Source organism: Rutilus rutilus (assembly GCF_951802725.1).
Source record: "Rutilus rutilus genome assembly, chromosome: 2".
In the NCBI taxonomy this organism is placed as follows: Eukaryota; Metazoa; Chordata; class Actinopteri; order Cypriniformes; family Leuciscidae; genus Rutilus; species Rutilus rutilus.
This window is the reverse complement of record NC_140210.1, coordinates 54,440,861-54,462,186: the sequence shown is the minus strand read 5'-3', so window position 1 is coordinate 54,462,186 and position 21,326 is coordinate 54,440,861. Positions and strand designations below refer to the sequence as shown.

General features: G+C 41.9%; 1 protein-coding gene and 1 long non-coding RNA gene across 2 annotated transcripts in view; both read right to left on the bottom strand.

The window, feature by feature from the left end:
• The window catches only part of LOC311286286 (uncharacterized protein), an 83,593-nt gene that overhangs the window by 20,271 nt on the left and 41,996 nt on the right, over positions 1-21,326 (bottom strand). The window contains exons 3-5 of the mRNA XM_084402417.1: positions 19,124-19,438; positions 18,749-19,051; positions 17-331 (exon numbers count right to left, since the gene is read on the bottom strand). Coding sequence (XP_084258543.1) covers positions 17-331; positions 18,749-19,051; positions 19,124-19,438 — 933 coding nt within the window. The remainder of the gene's footprint in view (positions 1-16; positions 332-18,748; positions 19,052-19,123; positions 19,439-21,326) is intronic.
• On the bottom strand, positions 19,972-20,979 carry LOC311278280. Its single transcript, XR_014625401.1, has 3 exons — positions 20,779-20,979; positions 20,395-20,691; positions 19,972-20,284 (listed from the first exon to the last, which is right to left on the bottom strand). It is a non-coding gene; the product is annotated as an uncharacterized lncRNA (long non-coding RNA).

The following is a 21,326-nucleotide window of genomic DNA, read 5'->3' as shown; positions in this document are numbered from 1 at the left end:
ATTTGTGGTTCCTCACCGTCTCTGACGTCCAGCTGAAGTTCAGTGAAGCTCTCAGTATAGTGAGACACATTCACTCCACATCTGTATGTTCCTGCATCTGCAGCTTTCAGCTCTCTAAAAAACACCATCAAGACTCCTGCTCTGGTGTCGTCATATAAAGAAACATCTCCATTCTCCATCCATTTATCCTGAACTCCTGGATTCTTCCTCTCTGAACATCCATCTGATTCTTTACAGATGTATTTTGGCTTGGTTTTGTGTTGAGGATGTTCACACTTGATCATCATACGACCTCCTGAGTGGCCAGTCGCTCTAGACACGCCCACTTTAGCTGTCAATCACAAATATAATTTAACTTCAAAGACAAATAATATTATTATAGTTTGAAATATTATATATTACATACTTATATTTTCACAATTTACATATTGCATGTTATGTAATATGTTTATTTTTGTTTGTTTTTTGCCAGATTTGATTGAGTTTGTTCAACTTACTAATAATACATAAATGAACAGTATTAATAATGGAGTAACTGTACGAGTGTCTGTTGATCCAAACTCCACATAAATAAACTCCTCCATCATCTGGAGTCACAGCAGTAATTCTCACAGTCATGAGTTTATTATGTCTGTCATCAGAAACACTGAATCTTTTTTTTCTTATTCCATGTATCAGTGGCATGTATCAACTCTTCAATTGAGTATTTTCCTTCTTTGAATATGATCTTGGGATCATTAATATGATTCTGTGAATATTCACAGCTGAAGGTTGCAGTGTCTCCAATATTCACCATCACTCTCTTTGACACTTTACAACATGATTATGTAATTCACATAATAAATCTATTTTATGAATATAAAAACTTTGATATAGTTTTACTACACAAAGACTTCTTAAAATGACTGACCTTTTTCGACATTCAAAGTTATATTTATACGGCACTTGTGAAGGACTTCAATTGCGTATCTTCCAGCATCATGTTGGTTCAGTTCTCTGATGTAGATCATGAGGTTTCCCTCATTGTTACAAAACGTCTCAGGTTACGACTGTAACCTATGTTCCCTGAGAACAGGGAACGAGACACTACGTCAGAATGACGCTATGGGGAACGCCTCAGGCGTGACAGGTGTCTGAAATAAATATCAACTCACGTCAATCATGTTGACCGGCGACAGCCTGTGCATCATCAGCTTGAATGATGAGCGCGCGACCTGGATGTATAAAGGGGAGCCTTGCACACATGACAACATCCTATCGTCTGAAGGGACTGTTGCAAGCAGGCCCCGAGGCATGGCAGGAAGACGTAGTGTCTCGTTCCCTGTTCTCAGGGAACATAGGTTACAGTCGTAACCTGAGACGTTCCCTTTCGAAAGGGAACTCTACACTACGTCAACTTGACGCTATGGGGAACGATATACCAACGCCACCATGCTGAGGGGAGTGTGTGCCCAAAGGCAGTGACAACTGTCCGAACCAGTAAATCAGAAACACTGGAACCACTCACCCTTAGGTCACATCGGGCTGTCAGTGACAGCACTCCCTACCGGTCATAGCCCAAGCTAATGAACCAAGAAACCGCCAGAACATAGTTAATGGGGGGTATATCTGGGCCAGCTCAAAGGCTTAGGACCACAACTTCCAATAGAAGGGGTCCCTTCTAGGGAGTGTGGCTAGGGGACCCAAGGGACTCCCAGCCAGTCACTATTCAGGGGAGCATGCCTCCTGAAATGCCACCAGGCTGGCCTGGTGATCTATACTAAGACACACAGTCTGGCCATTGCCTGTCTGTCCGAGACAGAGCCTCTGGAAGTTGCCTTGGATAAGGCATCCAGAAACTGAAGGCCTGTAAAGCTGGCAGAAACCATTCAGTTCCGGATCACAGAGACGGGATCTCCCGGAGAGTGTGACTCAACCTCAAGAAACGACGGAAATCGTTCACTCAATCCCCGGGTCTACCCAGTGCTCGCTCCGAACACTGGGGAAGTAAGAGAGGGTTCAAAACCAGGAAGGTCTACTGAGACCTAAAACCTGATGACCCCCTCATGTGGGGAGCTCCAGAACATGAGGGCTCATATCAGGAAGGCCGGTGAGGCCTGTAACCTGACGACCACAGTATGTGGGAGCTCATACTCAGGAAGGCCTGTGAGGCCTGAAACCTGGCGACCACAGTATGTGGGAGCTCATACTCAGGAAGGCCGGAGAGGCCTGTAACCTGGGGACCACAACCTGTGGGAACTTACTTACAGAAAAACCCTAGAACCAAAGTCTGGGCCACGTAAAAAAGGGGATAAGCGTACAGCGCACAACCCTTACCATAAATATGGATATAGAAAGAACATGAAAGAAAGTGCATGTACTTAGCCATTCTGAATCCAAGAAGGCCGGTGAGGCCTGTAACCTGGCGACCACAGTATGTGGGAGCTCATACTCAGGAAGGCCGGAGAGGCCTGTAACCTGACAGCCACACAATGTGGGGCTACCTTCAGAAAGGCCTAACAAGGCCTGTTACCACAAAATGTGGGAGATAGCTTGAAAAAGAAGGCGCCTGTCGTAAAACATTGCGACAGAAGACTCATCTAAAGTGGGACCCAAGGTGAAGAACCGGAGTCTGAGCCACGTAAAAAAGGGAACGAAGCGGAAGCGTATAACCCTTTTAAAAAGTACACGAAACGAAAGTGCGTATACTTATGCTAGTCCGAATCCAGGAAGGCCTGATGAGGCCTCTAACCTGGCGACCACAGCGTGTGGGAGCTCATACTCAGGAAGGCCTGTGAGGCCTGAGACCTGGCGACCACAGTAAGTGGGAGCTCGTATTCAGGAAGGCCGGAGAGGCCTGTAACCTGACAGCCACACAATGTGGGGCTACCTTCAGAAAGGCCTAATGAGGCCTGTAACCACAGAATGTGGGAGATAGCCTGAAAGGGAAGCGCCTGTCGTAAAACATTGCGACAGAAGACGCATCTAGAGTGGGACCCAAGGTGAAGAACCGGAGTCTGAGCCACATAAAAAAGGAAATGAAGCAACAGCGCATAACCCTTACCATAAATATGGATTTTAGAAGGTACACGAAACGAAAGTGCGTGTACTTAGCCAGTCCAAATCCAGGAAGGCCTGGTAAGGCCTCTAACCTGGCGACCACAGTATGTGGGAGCTCATACTCAGGAAGGCCGGTGAGGCCTGAGACCTGGCGACCACAGTAAGTGGGAGCTCGTATTCAGGAAGGCCGGAGAGGCCTGTAACCTGACAGCCACACAATGTGGGGCTACCTTCAGAAAGGCCTAATGAGGCCTGTAACCACAGAATGTGGGAGATAGCCTGAAAGGAAAGCGCCTGTCGTAAAACATTGCGACAGAGGACGCATCTAGAGTGGGACCCAAGGTGAAGAACCGGAGTCTGAGCCACGTAAAAAAGGGAATGAAGCGGACAGCGCATAACCCTTACCATAAATATGGATTTTAGAAAGTACACGAAACGAAAGTGCGTGTACTTAGCCGTTCTGAATCCAGGAAGGCCTGGTGAGGCCTCTAACCTGGCGACCTCAGCGTGTGGGAGCTCATACTCAGGAAAGCCTGTGAGGCCTGAGCTCGTATTCAGGAAGGCCTGAGAGGCCTGTAACCTGACAGCCACACAATGTGGGGCTACCTTCAGAAAGGCCTAATGAGGCTTGTAACCACAGAATGTGGGAGATAGCCTGAAAGGGAAGCGCCTGTCGTAAAACATTGCGACAGAAGACGCATCTAGAGTGGGACCCAAGGTGAAAAACCGGAGTCTGAACCACACATAAAAAAGGGAACGAAGCGTACAGCGCAAAACCCTTACCATAAATATGGATTTTAGAAAGTGCATGAAACGAAAGTGCATGCACTTATCCATTCTGAATCCAGGAAGGCCTGGTGAGGCCTCTAACCTGGCGACCACAGCATGTGGGAGCTCATACTCAGGAAGGCCTAGTAAGGCCTATAACCTGACGACCACAGTAAGTGGGAGCTCATCCTCAGGAAGGCTGCTGAGGCCTGTGACCTGACAACCACAGAATGTGGGAGCTTGTATCCAGGAAGGCCGGTGAGGCCTGTAACCTGGGAACCACAGCATGTGGGAACCAATAGCCGCGTTTCCACTGTCGGGCCAGGGCCGGGCCGTGCTAGTGCGTGCCAGGGCCAGTCGCGTTTCCACTGTCACTTCCGGGGCTTGATCGGGGCTTACTCGGGGCCAACGGCCAGGATTTCTGGCCCGTCGAATACCTTGGGCCAAAGCGGGCCAGCTCGGGCTAGAGGAGTGGTTACCAACAGAGGAGGAGTTTACCGTTGGGAGACGGCAGCGCCGGATGATTCTGTCAGCATTTAAGACTTAAAAATGAAATAATTTAAATCGCGTTCATGTTTGAATGCCTTCTGTTTGCGATGCAAAACACTATGCGCGCTAGCCGTTACCATAGTAAACATAGTAAACGCTTGAAGATACGCATAGTAAAAACAACAACATAGCGAACGCTTGAAGAAATCAGACCAATCTTAAAGGCTATCACAGTCATGTTTTTATTTTATCTGTCATAGCGTCTCGTCTCTTTAAACCGGACTATCATAAAATAAAGTAACTTTTTTTTTCGGGAGGTTCCTCTGTTTCTCTGACTGAAAATATCTGTATGGGAGTCGAGAGAGTGCTAAAGCTCCTCAGGTCGTATGGCATATATTTGTAGAAATTATCATTTTTTCTAAATGTGATGTAAATATGTCCTGTAACTAAGTTACCAGATAAAGAAACAGACGCGACTGAAAAAGTAAGTGTGTCCTCTTTCTTTTGTGAAATAGACCTAACGGTCATTTATTTCTGAGTGACTAATGTGCAATTTTTACATAAATTAGTTCATTATGATCAATGTATCACTTTTTATTGTAAACCTGTGGTAAAACATCGATGCTTGGGTTTTAAATATTCAAGTAGCTGCTAAAAAAAAAAAAAAAAAAAAGCTAGCAAACGGCCGCTTTTATCGTGTTTGTTTTCAACGCTGTTTCCAGTGATTTCTGATTAGTTTTCTGATAAAACTTCCATTTGTTGGTGAAATGATGGGTTAGTGTGACGTTGTCCCAGAGAGGCGTGTTACGGGCGTGTTTTAGTGAAGCGCTGTGGAGCTTCTGGCCCGACAGTGGAAACGCATGCCCGGTGCTATTGGCCCGAGGCTATTAGCCCGGCACGGCCCGTTTAAAGCCCTGGCCCGGCCCTGGCCCGACAGTGGAAACGCGGCTAATGATCAGGAGGCCAGACGAGGCCTGTAACCTGATAGTCACAATGCGTGGGAGCTCACATTCAGGAAGGCCTGATGAGGCCTGCATCCTGACATGTGGACGCTCACAACCAGTGAGGCCTATACCCTAGCGACCACAGTGCGTGGGAGTTCACATCCAGGAAGGCCTGGTGAGGCCTGTAACCTGACATGTGAAAACTCATAACCAGGAAGGCCTAGGAGGCCTGAAGCCTGGTGACCACTGAATGTGGGAGCTTAGCACTCAGGAAGGCAGAGAGGCCTGAAACCTGGCGACCACAGCATGTGGGAGCTCATACTCAGGAAGGCCTATGAGGCCTGAAACCTGGTGACCACAGTATGTGGGAACTCACATTCAGGAAAGCCGGATGAGGCCTATAACCTGACATGAGGAAGCTCATAACTAGGAAGACCTGCGACCACGGTGTGTGGGAGCTCATACTCAGGAAGGCCGGGTGAGGCCTGTAACCTGGCGGCCACAGTATGTGGGAGCTCACATTCAGGAAGGCCGGATGGGCCTGTAACCTGACATGTAGAAGCCCATCACCAGGAAAGGCCGGTGAGGCCTGTAACCTGGTGACCACAGTATGTGGGAGCTCATATTAAGGAAGGCCTAGTAAGGCCTGTAACCTGGCGACCACAGTATGTGGGAGCTCATAACCAGGAAGGCCGGATGAGGCCTGTAACCTGATTACCACAGTATGTGGGAGCTCACATTCAGGAAGGCCGGTGAGGCCTGTAACCTGACATATGGAAGCTCATAACCAGGAAGGCCTGGTGAGGCCTATAACCTGGCGACTACAGTATGTGGGAGCTCATATTCAACCACAGTATGTGGGAGCTCATACTCAGGAAGGCCTAGTGAGGCCTATGACCTGATAACCACAGTATGTGGGAGCTCATATTCAAGAAGGCCTGGTGAGGCCTATAACTTAATAACCACAGTATGTGGGAGCTCATATTCAACCACAGTATGTGGGAGCTCATAACCAGGAAGGCCAGATGAGGCCTGTAACCTGATGACCACAGTATGTGGGAGCTCATATTAAGGAAGGCCTAGTAAGGCCTGTAACCTGGCGACCACAGTATGTGGGAGCTCATAACCAGGAAGGCCGGATGAGGCCTGTAACCTGATTACCACAGTATGTGGGAGCTCACATTCAGGAAGGCTGGTGAGGCCTGTAACCTGACATATGGAGGCTCATAACCAGGAAGGCCTGGTGAGGCCTATAACCTGGCGACTACAGTGTGTGGGAGCTCATATTCAACCACAGTATGTGGGAGCTCATACTCAGGAAGGCCTCGTGAGGCCTATGACCTGATAACCACAGTATGCGGGAGCCCATATTCAAGAAGGCCTGGTGAGGCCTATTACTTGATAACCACAGAATGTGGGAGCTCATATTCAACCACAGTATGTGGGAGCTCATTTTCAGGAAGGCCTAGTGAGGCCTATGACCTGATAACCACATTACTCCTTGACAGTCAAATCCTGGGAGCTCACCTCAGGGAGGCCCAAAGGCTGTCCGGTTGCAAAATGGGGACTGTATGGTCAAGGAGGCCTGTTAAGACCTACTACCTGACCATCGAAAAAGTAATTTTTTATCAAGATTTTCTTACCCAAAACATTTTGCCCCAGACTCTAAAACAGGAGACATGGTCTGAAAAGAAACAGAAATATGTTAATTTCACATTTTACAAAAAGACCAGAATTACACCTGCTCTTTTTGTTCGCTGCTCATCATTTTAATTCCTCAATTAAAATGCAGCCAAAAACACTGGATAACGCGATCTGGATGATAGGCTGAATTACTAAATATCTAACTTCTTCAAAGTCAGATTATATTCCATCATTTTAATTCATAGAATTAAATGCAGCCATAATCACCAGACAATACTGTTTTAATATTTAATATACGTTCTCGTAACCTACACACTGCCTCGGCAAGCGCGAGAACGTGTCGTTAAAATATATTTGGCTTTCATCCCTCGAGAAGAAAGTCAACAGGCGCGAGGTTGAAACATCCGACAGCGCACGGACTTTTTCTTTCTCACGCGCGCCGAGATATTTCTTAATGAACACTGTCAGCACCCTCAGGAACTGCTGTGAACGGTTTGTACCCAAACAGTATTGTTTCACAAATCGCGTGCACCACGGGGCTCAGATGCTGAACCCTCCTCCCTCGAGAAAAGGGTCCGACGAGAGCGGAGCATCTTTAAATGAAAAACGCTCACAGTTTGCACAAGAGGCTCTCTCGAGAGCCTCCCGCGCGCTTCAGCGATATTCTCAAAACAGACAAACAGTCCCTGAAGACGAAAAAGATGTTGTCATGTGTGCAAGGCTCCCCTTTATACATCCAGGTCGCGCGCTCATCATTCAAGCTGATGATGCACAGGCTGTCGCCGGTCAACATGATTGACGTGAGTTGATATTTATTTCAGACACCTGTCACGCCTGAGGCGTTCCCCATAGCGTCATTCTGACGTAGTGTAGAGTTCCCTTTCGAAAGGGAACAGTGTGAATCGTCCTTCATTAATCCATTTATCATGTTTCTTATAATTTATTATTGTTCTAAACTCAGGAGGTAATTTGGCCATATATTTAGCAGAGTTACTGAACCAAGTCTTCTGTGAATCAACAAGAAGACTTCCTCCAGAATATCCAGTGACACTGACGCATCTCACTGCACCTGTCAATCAGATTGATACTGTGATCAGAAACCTCATGAACAGAAAACAGCATCATTACTGCAGTGATGAAAGAGAAAAGCTCTGACCTGAGATCAGGGAGAAAGTGAAGAAGATGAGGAGGATCTTCATTGTGAGTTGAGTTCAGTCTTCTTTATGCTGAATGTTCTCTGTGTGAATCTCTCTGTCTCTACATCTGTCTGCTTTAGTTCCTTCCTCTTTCTTCAGCTCTTTATCAGTAATGATCAGCTTTACTGGCTCCTCCCACCATCAGCACTGACTGAATATTACATTAATCACACTGAAAGAGCGCCACCTAGTGGAGGTTACAGTGTCTGATACTGAGAGCTCATACAGGCTTCATCTTCTCTATAGAAGGACAAATGACACTGTTCTGCATTATATAAATATTCCTCTAGAGGGCGACAGTAAAATGTACATGTAAATTCACTCCATAGTATAAAAGCCTGTATAAAACACACTTAGAAATGAAAAAAAATTCATATTTTTGCCTGTAGATGGAGCCAGGGGTTTTAACACTTCTGATTGTGATTAGGTGCTACAAAACAAAAACCATGAACAGGAAATCACAAACACTAAATGAGATCACACAGCTTACAAGAAGAAACTTAAAAGCATAAAAATAAAACTCTGTAAATTCATGTTTACAATCTAGACCAAGTTGGTGTCTCACAGGATCTTTTTTATGAACTATACAGTTCAGTCTCTTTTCCTTACATTAATTCCTAAATGATTTTCATTTCAATAACCGTGTGCATCCTGCTTATTAATTCTGAAAGGAGTGTGTTTAATAAAGCAGCATTTGGGATACATTAATTATTCCTATTTTTTCAATTAAAACCTGGCAACCACTCCATTGCATAGGGGCGAGTTTCGAACGAACATGCAGTGTTCACTCATCTGAAAATGTACAAATCTAGTTTAATATACTGTTAGAAGTTGGTCATTTTGATCATCCCAGCACATTATAGAGAATGGTGTTTAATAGTATAGTGTATAGTAATGTATGCTCATTGTTTATCATAGCCATTTAACGGTGTTGTTTGAGTTTGTAAAGATATTGATAGTAATTCAAGATTTTTAGCACAACCTTTAGTAACAACTGAAGACATACATCGACTCTGTGTGTGGAATGGCTGTAAATTTAATTAATTACTCACAGAAAATGTTCCTCTCTCTGATCTGTCAGTTCAAATTTCAATTAATTTTATTCAAATGGCCACAGCGCCATATAAGGAGAAAAGGGAGGAGTCAAAACAGTGCTTAAACCTCATTGGCTCTCACATGTATGTTGTTGTGTCAGATTTGAATATGTAGGTTCTTTGTGCCAATGTGGATGACAGTACAGATACAAAAACTACTTTTGATTTCCCTTTTCAAATACTGATGTATTATTTCAGGTCTTCCAATTATCGATTAATTACTATATGAAAACTATATGAAGTGCGACAGAGAGCAAAGGGCACTAAAAGGGTTCGACTTTTAACATATACCTATTTTATAATAAAGCACACTGACTGATTTATGACTGCAGTCAGTTAGACTGTTTGTTTAACAGTTTGAGCTTCATCAAATATAAACAAGATTTTTATTTTCCATATATTGCACAAATTACAGCGTCTTTGTATGGAGTGGAGATAAATCTATAACCATTGGTAATGGAAAATTATATTCTGTTTTTATCACACCTGTAGGCGGCTGAAGGGTTTCTTAGTTTGACCTAAAGAACATAAATAGAGCAAAAGAAACCACAAGCTGAAGAACATCTCATGATGTAGATCTTTATCACACTGACCACAGTATCAAACCACCCTGCAAACACAAAGCACTTAGACTCTCACCCCTATATATGAAGAGTTCAGATGCAAAAGCCTCTAAGTGCCATCTGAAATTTTCTTCTAGAATTAAAATTTGTTTCAAGCTCGTATATTTAAGTTCAGCAATTTCACTTAAATGACAATTAATAGGTAATTTGCATTGCCAATTATGTGAAATTACTAAACTTAAATGTATGAGCTTGATAAAAATGATCATTCAAGAAGAACATTTCAGATGGCACTTAGAGGCTTTTGCATCTGAACTCTTCAAAATATCAATAACGGGCACATTTCATTTAATATTAAACAATATTATCGATCTGCCTGCATTGTCACCATTATATGAGCCACTGTCCTGCAAAGTTTAGCTCCAACTCAGATTAAACACATGCAAACCAGGCATACTAGAAACTAGAAACTTCCATGCATGTGTGTTGAGGCAAATGCATGTGTGTGTTGCAGCTAAACTCTGCAGGACAGTGGCCCTCCAGGACCAGGTTTGGACAACCCTGCTTATACTTACAATTAAGTTTCTATCTTTATCTGGTTGAATTCAGAAAAGCAAATTAGCATTCAACTCATACAATTACTGCCAGATATTAGCCAGAGATATAATGCTGAAAATGCTGAAAAATCTTAAAAATAAAAGACAAATTTACAGAAAAAAAGCTCTAGATGTTGCTTGTTTAAAGTGGCTTTATTGTCTTCTGTTCATCTTCTGTCTCTCTGTTCAGTCTCATGTGTCTCTCTGTGGGTTTCCTGAGTAAGTGTGTTTAATTAAACTGAACTGAGACCCTCAACCTTCACATGTTTTCTGTGGCTTTGAGCTGGACGGAAAAAACTGCCTGTTCATCAAACACAAAAACACCTCCAGGCTCGTGAGAAACTTTCTCACAACAAAACGATCTCAGAATAAAATGTCATTTTCAAAATCCTTGAATATCACAATAACGAGTCTAAAATTTGGAGAATTAAACAAGAAATTATAGTAAAAAAATATTTATTTTTTTCAGTGAATTAAAATATGATTCTACAATAAAAGTATCAGCCGCAGCAAAATCAGGAAAATAAACTAAACCAATCAGAACAAGATTGAACTAAAAACAGCATAGAATCAGAAAGTATAGAAGCAGTGAGTTAATGCATAAACTTTTAAATGTGTTCAAATAATGATGTTAGGAAAAAATATCTTTCTCATAATCTCTCTGTAGTATCTCATCAATGTACAAATCTAATTCAGAGAAAACTGTTATTTAACAGCTTTGAACAGATTCTCATGTTTCATGCGTCTCATCATAAAGGTGTTTTAAACTTGTGTCTGTTTAAGAGCTGCTATTAAAGAGGTTTTATGTGTCAAAAGCTGCATTTAAAATAAATGTCTGCATCTGGAGTGGAAACTTTACAGTTTTTTCTAGAAGTGTCACTCAGGGGTTTTACGTCCTGTCTTCAACACTGAACTTTAAACCAAACATCTGTTTATGGACTGTACACAGACTTTTGAAATGAGCTGTGAGTACATACAAATGTAAAGTCAAAAAGTATACATGTGACCCGTGCTGGAAAAATGAGTCGCTATGCGCAAATTTTCACAAATGAGTTACTAATAATTTAACCTAGAAACCATCCTTTAAAATACCTAATAACACCAAATTTGGCACACACCAAGTCAAAACCAAATATACACTATATTGCCAAAATAATTGGGACACCCCTCAAAATACCTGAATACAGGTGTTCCAATCACTTCCATGGCCACAGTTGTATAAAATCAATCACCTACTGTACCCACATAGCATTGTGACGTCACAGATCCGGCCCACATCTGGCACACGTGGAAAGATGATCTGGCCCACATGCAGCGTGGAATGACGGCCCTTGGGCGGACTGCTCCTGTTTGCCAGATCTGGGCCACAAGCAGGCCATAGCAATGCCACATGTCAGCCAAGAGCAAAGAAATAAACCAGAACTGGACCTTATCTGAGCCACAAAATATGTGTATATTAAATATGAAGTCATCTCAGCCTTAATAAGCCTGTTAACAAGCAGAATCACTGAAGGAAAGAAGAGAACAGAAAAAGAGACAAGCAGAAACACAAGAACTACAACTGACTTCAGTCACAGTCTTAGATGAAATCAACTGAAGAGAAAAGAAGACATTAAATCTGTGAAGATCTCAGCAGAGGAGGATTAAACAACTCCACAAACAGCATTACCAGCTTCACTTATTACTAACCAGATTGACTTTATTTCTGTCAGACGTCTACAGAAGTTATTAAGAATTAAAAGGGGTTTAACTCTAATGTGTTTAATTTGAAGTCATCATAACTGTGATTAGTGTTTCCAATAGTTGGACTCGTAACTCTTATTATATCTTTTGTCTTTTTTGGCCGCTGTGACAGTGTGTTTGTTAACACTGACAAAGGGTAGTGCGAGGCCTACTGCCTGATAGCCAGTCAGTTTAGCTGTTTAGTTGCCCATCTTTGGGAACTCGGCCTCAGGGAGGCCTGGTGAGGCCTACTACCTGATAGCCAGTCAGGCTAGCTGTCCAGTTGCTTATCCTTGGGAACTCGCCAGCCAATTTACCCATACTGCTGGGGACTCGCCTTCAGGGAGGCTTAATAGGGCCTACTAGCTGATAGCAAGTCTATTCTGCTTCGAAAACAACATAGTTGGGACCCAAAACATACCAACACAAACAATTGGGGCCACCCACAGGAGACCTCTTGAAAGGCTGACTACCTGGTCACGGCTTTAAAGTATGTCCCACAATGTAGGTGACTCTCTTCTTAGGAGGCCTGTTAAGGCCTAATACTCGTAAGTGAGTCTACTGCCCAAACTACCAAGGCCAACCACCTGAAGTAAGCTGGCCTAAAGAGGCCTTTTTGGTGGCTGCCCATCAAGGAGGCCTGCTTACGGCCTTCTACCTGACAGCGCAGTCTTAGTTGGCAGATAAGCTGTTTACACATCGCCTACAGTATCCTGGTAACTAATCACATTGCCCATGGCAGTGTACTCAGCAAAAGCGCAACACCCTTTAACCCCCTGGGGTCGGCTATCGTGCCGGCGCGATAAGCTCGCTTTTTTTCTAATCATTGCAAAAGAATAGAAAAAGAACTCAAAATACTCTGTTGATTTTGATCTTACATATAAGTGTTACATAATTCAATCCTGCTAAGTGTCTATTTTTTTGTGTATACTCACAATAAAAACAAAGTGTTGTGCTTTTTGCCAAATAAAGAAAAATCAACATGATGCGAGTTCTGCCTTCTCTCTGTCAGTGAAGTCCATTCTCATTCTCGCAGAGCAATAGACGGCCTGAGCCTGCGCAAAAAGACCCATTGCACTGGGGAGGCCTTATTGAAGTCTTTATCAATCATGCCTCTACACCAACCTGCATTACTCTTCTTACCCCCAAATGCAGAGAAGGAGGCGGGTCTCGGCAGAGCGACTCCCATGGGAGGAGGCTGTCATCTAGGGATGCAAGAAAAACCCATACTCACATAGTGAGAGGCTAGAACGCCTCACTATCCCTAGTATAGCCTAGGCCAGCTACTGAGGTGGCCCTGGTGAGGGCCAGCCTATGAGCATAGATCTACCTGAGGGCTCGGAGGAGCAACAGCCTTAAAAAACAGATTTATCATATGAGAGGCTGCAAAACTTGCTCAGCCTGTATGAAAAACAAACAGAACTCAAGGGAGTGAAGTACTCAGGACCACATTATGTCAGACGGCCCCGTGGGCCGAACATAAGATATATCTGAAGCTCCAGCGTCAGTCTCTAGAAAAATACTAAAAAAACTTTTTTTTTGAAGAGGAGACGAACTACTCTACCCTGAGGTGGCTAATAACCTAAAAGGCTCAAGTGTTTATAAAAAAATAAACCAGGCGGCTGCATTCAACGTTACCATTCTCTTAGAATGATGTTATGCCACTTTGTGCTCCGCTAACATTCCAGTAGAAATGAGCAGCGGCCTCAGAATGCTCTCATAATGAGAGGAAGCCCAACTGTTACATTAAAAATGAGTGGTGGCACACCCCATGAATTCACAAAAGGGAAAAACCAACACACACATACATATTTGAATGGTGCTTCTCTCTATCGTTCTATAGCCACCTAACGGGAACTTCAGGGCCCTAATATGTTCCATATTACTTTACCTTATAACAGAAAAGTGACTCCATAACTCTACACAGGGACCGAGGGTCTGTAGAGAAATACATTTTAGTGTTAGTTGCACAAAAAAAAAAAATAGAATAAGACCAGCTCAGCTCACCTGCGGCGTGCGAAATGAAGACTCACCAAACAGTTTTCTATGAACATGGGGTCTACCACTATTACATGCCTGAAAGAGGCACTCTCAATAACCAAACCCCAGATAGCAACATTGTTTCGGCCCGGATCCGGCCCACATCTGGCACTTGTGGAATGCGGATCTGGCCCACATGCGGCGTGGAATGACGGCCCTTGGGCGGACCGCTCCTGTTTGCCAGATCTGGGCCACAAGCAGGCCATAGCAATGCCACATGTCAGCCAAGAGCAAAGAAATAAACCAGAACTGGACCTTATCTGAGCCACAAAGTCTGTGTATATTAAATATGAAGTCGTCTCAGCCTTAATAAGCCTGTTTATAAGCAGAATCACTGAAAGAAAGAAGAGAACAGAAAAAAGAGACGAGCAGAAGCACAAGAACTACAGCTGACTTCAGACACAGCCTCAGATGAAATCAACTGAAGAGAAAAGAAGACATTAAATCTGTGAAGATCTCAGCAGAGGAGGATTAAACAACTCCACAAACAGCATTACCAGCTTCACTTATTACTAACCAGACTGACTTTATTTCTGTCAGAAGTCTACAGAAGTTTTATTGAGAATTAACAGAGCTTTAACTCTAATGTGTTTCATTTGAAGTCACCATAACTGTGATTCATGTTTCCATTAGTTGGGCTCTTAACTCTTATTATATCTTTTGTCTTTTTTGGCAGCTGTGACAGTGTGTTTGTCAAACACATTTGCAGCAGCAAAGAAAGTTAAAGTGAAATGAGATCAGGTGATGATGGTTACCTGGTGATGATTTTGTAGTCATCATGAATTAGCCTGCTTCACTGATGTCTTTGGAATCTAACACTTGTGTTGATCCAGTAATATTGTTACATCATAAACCCTGTGTTACTGCAGCGTGAGATCCAGCAATATTATAACAGTAAGTTAGAAGATTTTATCAAACATGAGCACGAAAAAGTCAGTTTAATATGACACACACAGATGTCAACAATCACCGTATGAATCTCAACAATGGTGACAATCACAAATATTCAGATAAACAGATTAATTCAGAACATCACTGAAAAGCTAATAATTCATAACAAAAACAACAGCAAAAAATAAAAGCAAATATTTAGAATCAAACAAAATTATAGGTCAATTCAGCTGCATAATTTATTCATGTTGCAATGCATGCTGGGAGTTTTGTACTATGCTGGTACCCAGCATGCATTGCAGCAAAGTACATTTGATTGTCACCATTGTTGTGATTTATACGCTGATTGTTGATGTCTGTGTGTGTCATATTAATCTGACATTTTCCTACTCATGTTTGATAAAGTCTTCTAACTGATTGTTATAATATTGCTGGATCTCGTGCTGCATAAAACAGAGTTTGTGATGTAACAATACTAATGGATCAACACAAGTGTTAGAGTCCAAAAAACATCAGTGATTAAAGGTTATTTCATGATGATTATTAAAACCATCAACAGGTAACCATCATCACCTGATCTCATTTCACTTCAGCTTTCTTTCTTTTTCTTTGCTGCTGCAAATGTGTTTGATAAACACACTGTCACAGCAGCCAAAAAAGATAAAAGATATAATAAGAGTTAAGAGCCCAACTAATGGAAACACTATTCACTGTTATGGTGACTTCAAATGAAACACATTAGAGTTAAACCTCTGTTAATTCTCAATAAAAACTTCTGTAGACGTCTGACAGAAATAAAGTCAGTCTGGTTAGTAATAAGTGAAGCTGGTAATGCTGTTTGTGGAGTTGTTTAATCCTCCTCTGCTGAGATCTTCACAGATTTAATGTCTTCTTTTCTCTTCAGTTGATTTCATCTGAGGCTGTGTCTGAAGTCAGTTGTAGTTCTTGTGCTTCTGCTCGTCTCTTTTTTCTGTTCTCTTCTTTCTTTCAGTGATTCTTTTTGTTAAAAGGCTGAGATGACTTCATATTTAATATACACAGATTTTGTGGCTCAGATAAGGTCCAGTTCTGGTTTATTTCTTTGCTCTTGGCTGACATGTGGCATTGCTATGGCCTGCTTGTGGCCCAGATCTGGCAAACAGGAGCGGTCCGCCCAAGGGCCGTCATTCCACGCCGCATGTGGGCCAGATCCGCATTCCACAAGTGCCAGATGTGGGCCGGATCCGGGCCGAAACAATGTTGCTATCTGGGACCAAGGTGGGCTGTCAGAACATAGTTTACCACTCATCATGGGCCCACCTCAGGCCTGATGTAAGAAGCGCCTGGGGAGTCGTGGAAGAGATGAGATGACTAAGATCTTATTACGCCCTCAGGGGAGGCAGCAGTATGTTTGGTGAAAAATCAAATCTGTGAATTTGAATCAAATTAAACCAAATCTGTGGTGCGGCGCAGTTCAGAGACCGCCTCAGGGGACAGCCCCACCCCCTGATCGAGATCCCCCAGCAGATCGGCCTGGCATGCCTGCATCATCGCCATGGTGTGCAGGGCAGCTCCGGCCTGACCTGCTTACGTGTATGCTCTGCCATTCAGCCGTGACGTAGTTTGAAGTGGCTTGGATGGCAGGGTTGGAGCTCTCAGTGTCGAGCTCCATCTGAGAACCCCATGACGTGCGTCGCCACTTTGCCTCGGCAAGAGCGGGACCTGAGCCACGAGGTTCAGATGTTGAGCCAGACGAGAGCGGAGCATTTTCATAGAAAAACGCTCACAATTTGCACACACAGTAAGACTTGCGGTGTGAACGGGGCCTAAGAGTTCAGAGTTTATTCATTTATGAGTTTAAGAGTTCATAAGTCTATGAATTCATGAGTTTATAAGTTAATTAGTTTATAAGTGTATGAGTTTAGAGTTTATAAGTTTAAATGAAGTAAATTTAGTAGTTTGAAGTTTAAAGTTTAAATTAGTTTGAAGTTTAATTTAGTTTGAAGTTTAAAGTAGTTTAAATTTTTTTTAAATTATGTGGTTATGTGTGATGATCTGTGATCTCTGATCCAGGGGCGTGTCTAGAGGGGTGGCAGAGAACGTTCGCCGACACACACACACACACACATTCAATGTTTGTGTTGAGAATAAAGCATGTTAAATGACTAATTAATGCCTATGTGATGTTTTTTATTTATTAGAACAAAACTGTGTAGTCCAATCCATGCAAAATACAAAATTATTTCAGGTTCTTGTGCAGTGCCACATTTGACACCATCTATATTAGGATACTGGGCATTGCAAATATTTTCTAAACAAGTATTTATTTCTAGTTGAATTCTCTGATATTCCATGGGCCCCCCCAGACTGGTTCTTGGTCCCCCCCCCCCCCCATTTATAAAATCCTGGAATCGCCCCTGCTCTGATCTCTGTTATAAGTGAGTTAGTTGAGTCTCATGCGGTGACTGACCGTGGCGTAATCAGAGTAAAGCTCGTTCTTACTGACAGTGACTGAAGCTTCACTGAGAGACTCTTCATGCTTCTGGAAACTGACAGACGCGTACAGGAGCTCATCAGAGGGGATTGTGGGTAGTGCATCATGACTGTTAATCTGAGCTGATCCAGGATCTGTGAGAGAATCACGTCTGCTGTCTGCACATGATGACTGAACATGAAAAATAGAGAGAAAATGGATAAAAATAGAAAGAAAATATTGCAGTAGCTACAGTATGTGCAAACACACAAACCCTCACACTGTAACTCACCATTATATGTTTCTCTCTTGTTCCATTGTCTGATGTTAAGGCTTTTCCTAATTAACCCAAAACAAAAAATAAATCAATTGATAAGACAAAGACAACCGAGATCAACATCAACATCTGTGTGTGAGCGTCACCTCGTCTCTTGTGTCTTAATTTACACACAGTCAGAGTGAATCCACCAATCAGCAACAGAATCACACACACACAAATAATGATGATCATGGAGGAATCTGAAAATAAAACACACAAACACAGTGTTAATTAAAGTCAAACACAGATTTACTTTGAGACAGAGACTTTATCTTTGATCTATAGACTGAATAAAAATAAAAAAACAGCATCACAAAAAGTTTCAATAAATGTCTTTGTTGTGTGTGGAGCCCCTAATGAGACATGGTCATGGAAAGTTTCGCAAGCAAACGCAAAGTTTATCAAGGGAACACAAAAACATTTGTGAGAAAACACAAAACCATTACCATAAAATTGTATTCCCATCTCATTTTTTTCCCCATGTCACATAAGCTCTGATCCAATAATTGCATTTAACTTTGTGCCTAATTTTTAATAAGAAACAAAGTCTCAGCTTCAAATTCTGTCAATTGTATCAAGTTGTGACAAGACAGATCGCTGTAGCCCCCTTAGTCCAAGCGGAAGCACATGAACCGATCATACCTTTTTCATAATTCTTTTTCTATTTACAGAAACACAAAATGTTTGTAAATACATATGTTACAACATACTGAAATGTTTCATATAATTGCTTGATCAGTGTTTCAACCGTGGAAAGATGTCAATAAAAAAGCTTGACACGTAACGTTACCTCAGAAAAGTCATTCACTGACTTTAGAAAAACATCTCTAGAGAGGAGTTTGTTATTTTTTTAAATGAATCAATACATAATTCAATTAATACCATGTACTCTGTATTATTATACACTCAAAAGTATTTATTGATTCAAACCACAGTATAAAAAACTAAAAACCTAAAAAAAACTAAAAAAACTAAAATAACCCACCATCACTGATGAGGTTGAGCTGAATTTTGGTGGTCAGGGAGATGAAAGTCAAATGTGTGTCTCTGGTTTCTGCTCCACACCAGTAAACTCCAGCATCTCTCACGCTCACATTACTGATGCTCACTGTAAAAACTCTCTCTTCATTTCTCTCAGATGAAGGACTCATTTCTGTCACTGCAGATGTGCTGATGTTTTGACAGATGTGATCATCATCCTCTTTGCAGAAATGAACTTTATGTTCCTCTGGGATCTGACAGGTGATGTTGACTTCTTCACCAAGATGAGCAGATTCAGTCACAAACGTTACATCTGTAACGAAGAAGAAATAGCATAAAATCTGAACCAACATTTCATGTATGCCAAGTATTTGCGGTTCCTCACCGTCTCTGACGTCCAGCTGAAGTTCAGTGAAGCTCTCAGTATAGTGAGACACATTCACTCCACATCTGTATGTTCCTGCATCTGCAGCTTTCAGCTCTCTAAAAAACACCATCAAGACTCCTGCTCTGGTGTCGTCATATAAAGAAACATCTCCATTCTCCATCCATTTATCCTGAACTCCTGGATTCTTCCTCTCTGAACATCCATCTGATTCTTTACAGATGTATTTTGGCTTGGTTTTGTGTTGAGGATGTTCACACTTGATCATCATACGACCTCCTGAGTGGCCAGTCGCTCTAGACACGCCCACTTTAGCTGTCAATCACAAATATCTTCTCTAATCAATTTTGTCATAAAGATTATAGAAACTTTAAAACCAGATTTGAATGAGTTATTTCCACTTACTGGTGATATATAGATGAACAGTATTAATAATGGAGTAACTGTACGAGTGTCTGTTGATCCAAACTCCACATAAATAAACTCCTCCATCATCTGGAGTCACAGCAGAAATTCTCACTTTGAACAGTTTGTTTTGTCTGTCATCAGAAACACTGAATCTTTCTTTCTGATCCCGTGATTTAGTAGTGGAGATCATCTCATCAATGATGTCATTTCCTGTTTTGAATATGGTTTTCCCATCATACCTTTGATCCCAAGAATACTCACAGCTGAAAGCAGTTTCTGTACTGTTTACATTCACTGTTTTTGACGCTCCGCAACACGAATCTGTCAACATTCAAAGTCTTCATTCATAAACTGGGAGAACTACATACAAATATGAAACAAGGAAAACAATGACAAATAGATTTTATTGATCATATTCCTACTCACCAATGACGTGTAGATGAACAGTGTTAATAATGAAGTAACTGTACGAGTGTCTGTTGATCCAAACTCCACATAAATAAACTCCTCCATCATCTGGAGTCACAGCAGTAATTCTCACAGTCATGAGTTTATTATGTCTGTCATCAGAAACACTGAATTTTTCTTTCTTATTCCATGTATCAGTGGCATTTATCAACTCTTCAATTGAGTATTTTCCTTCTTTGAATATGATCTTGGGATCATTAATATGATTGTGTGAATATTCACAGCTGAAGGTTGCAGTTTCTCCACTTTTCACCATCACTCTTTTTGACACGTTACAGCATGAATCTGTCATTCACAAAATGAAGAAATATATTTCACTATATTTCACTTATATAAAAGGTTTGAAATGATCAATAGTTTTACTACACAAAGAACTCAATCTTAAAATGACTGACCTTCTTCCACATTCAAAGTCATATCGATAAACCATTTGTAATAAACTCTAATCCAGTATCTTCCAGCATCTTGTTGAATTAAATCTCTGATGTAGATCATGAGGTTTCCCTCATTGTTTTTAAACAGTGTGAATCGTCCTTCATTAATCCATTTATCATGTGTCCTATAATTTATTATTCTTCTCCACTCAGTTAATTTGGCCATATATTTAATGGAGTATCTGAACCAAAGTTTCCCAGAATCAACAAGAAGACTTCCTCCAGAATATCCAGTGACACTGACGCATCTCACTGCACCTGTCAATCAGATTGATACTGTGATCAGAAACCTCATGAACAGAAAACAGCATCATTACTGCAGTGATGAAAGAGAAAAGCTCTGACCTGAGATCAGGGAGAAAGTGAAGAAGATGAGGAGGATCTTCATTGTGAGTTGAGTTCAGTCTTCTTTATGCTGAATGTTCTCTGTGTGAATCTCTCTGTCTCTACATCTGTCTGCTTTAGTTCCTTCCTCTTTCTTCAGCTCTTTATCAGTAATGATCAGCTTTACTGGCTCCTCCCACCATCAGCACTGACTGAATATTACATTAATCACACTGAAAGAGCGCCACCTAGTGGAGGATACAGTGTCTGATACTGAGAGCTCATACAGGCTTCATCTTCTCTACAGAAGGACGAATGACACTGAACATAATTAATCTGCATTAATTAAATCTTCCTCTAGAGGGCGACAATATAATTTACATCTAATGTGTCTTTAGGGGGCCTCAGACAGCTTAAATATTAAAACAATTTAAAATAAAAGGTTTAAACAAAACATAATGAAAATGATAATTCATGCATTAGGAAATGCCTGACCCACTCTCATACAGAAACATCTTGAGCAACTTGATGCTGAGCGGGGGCAGTTGTGGCCTAATGGTCAGAGATTC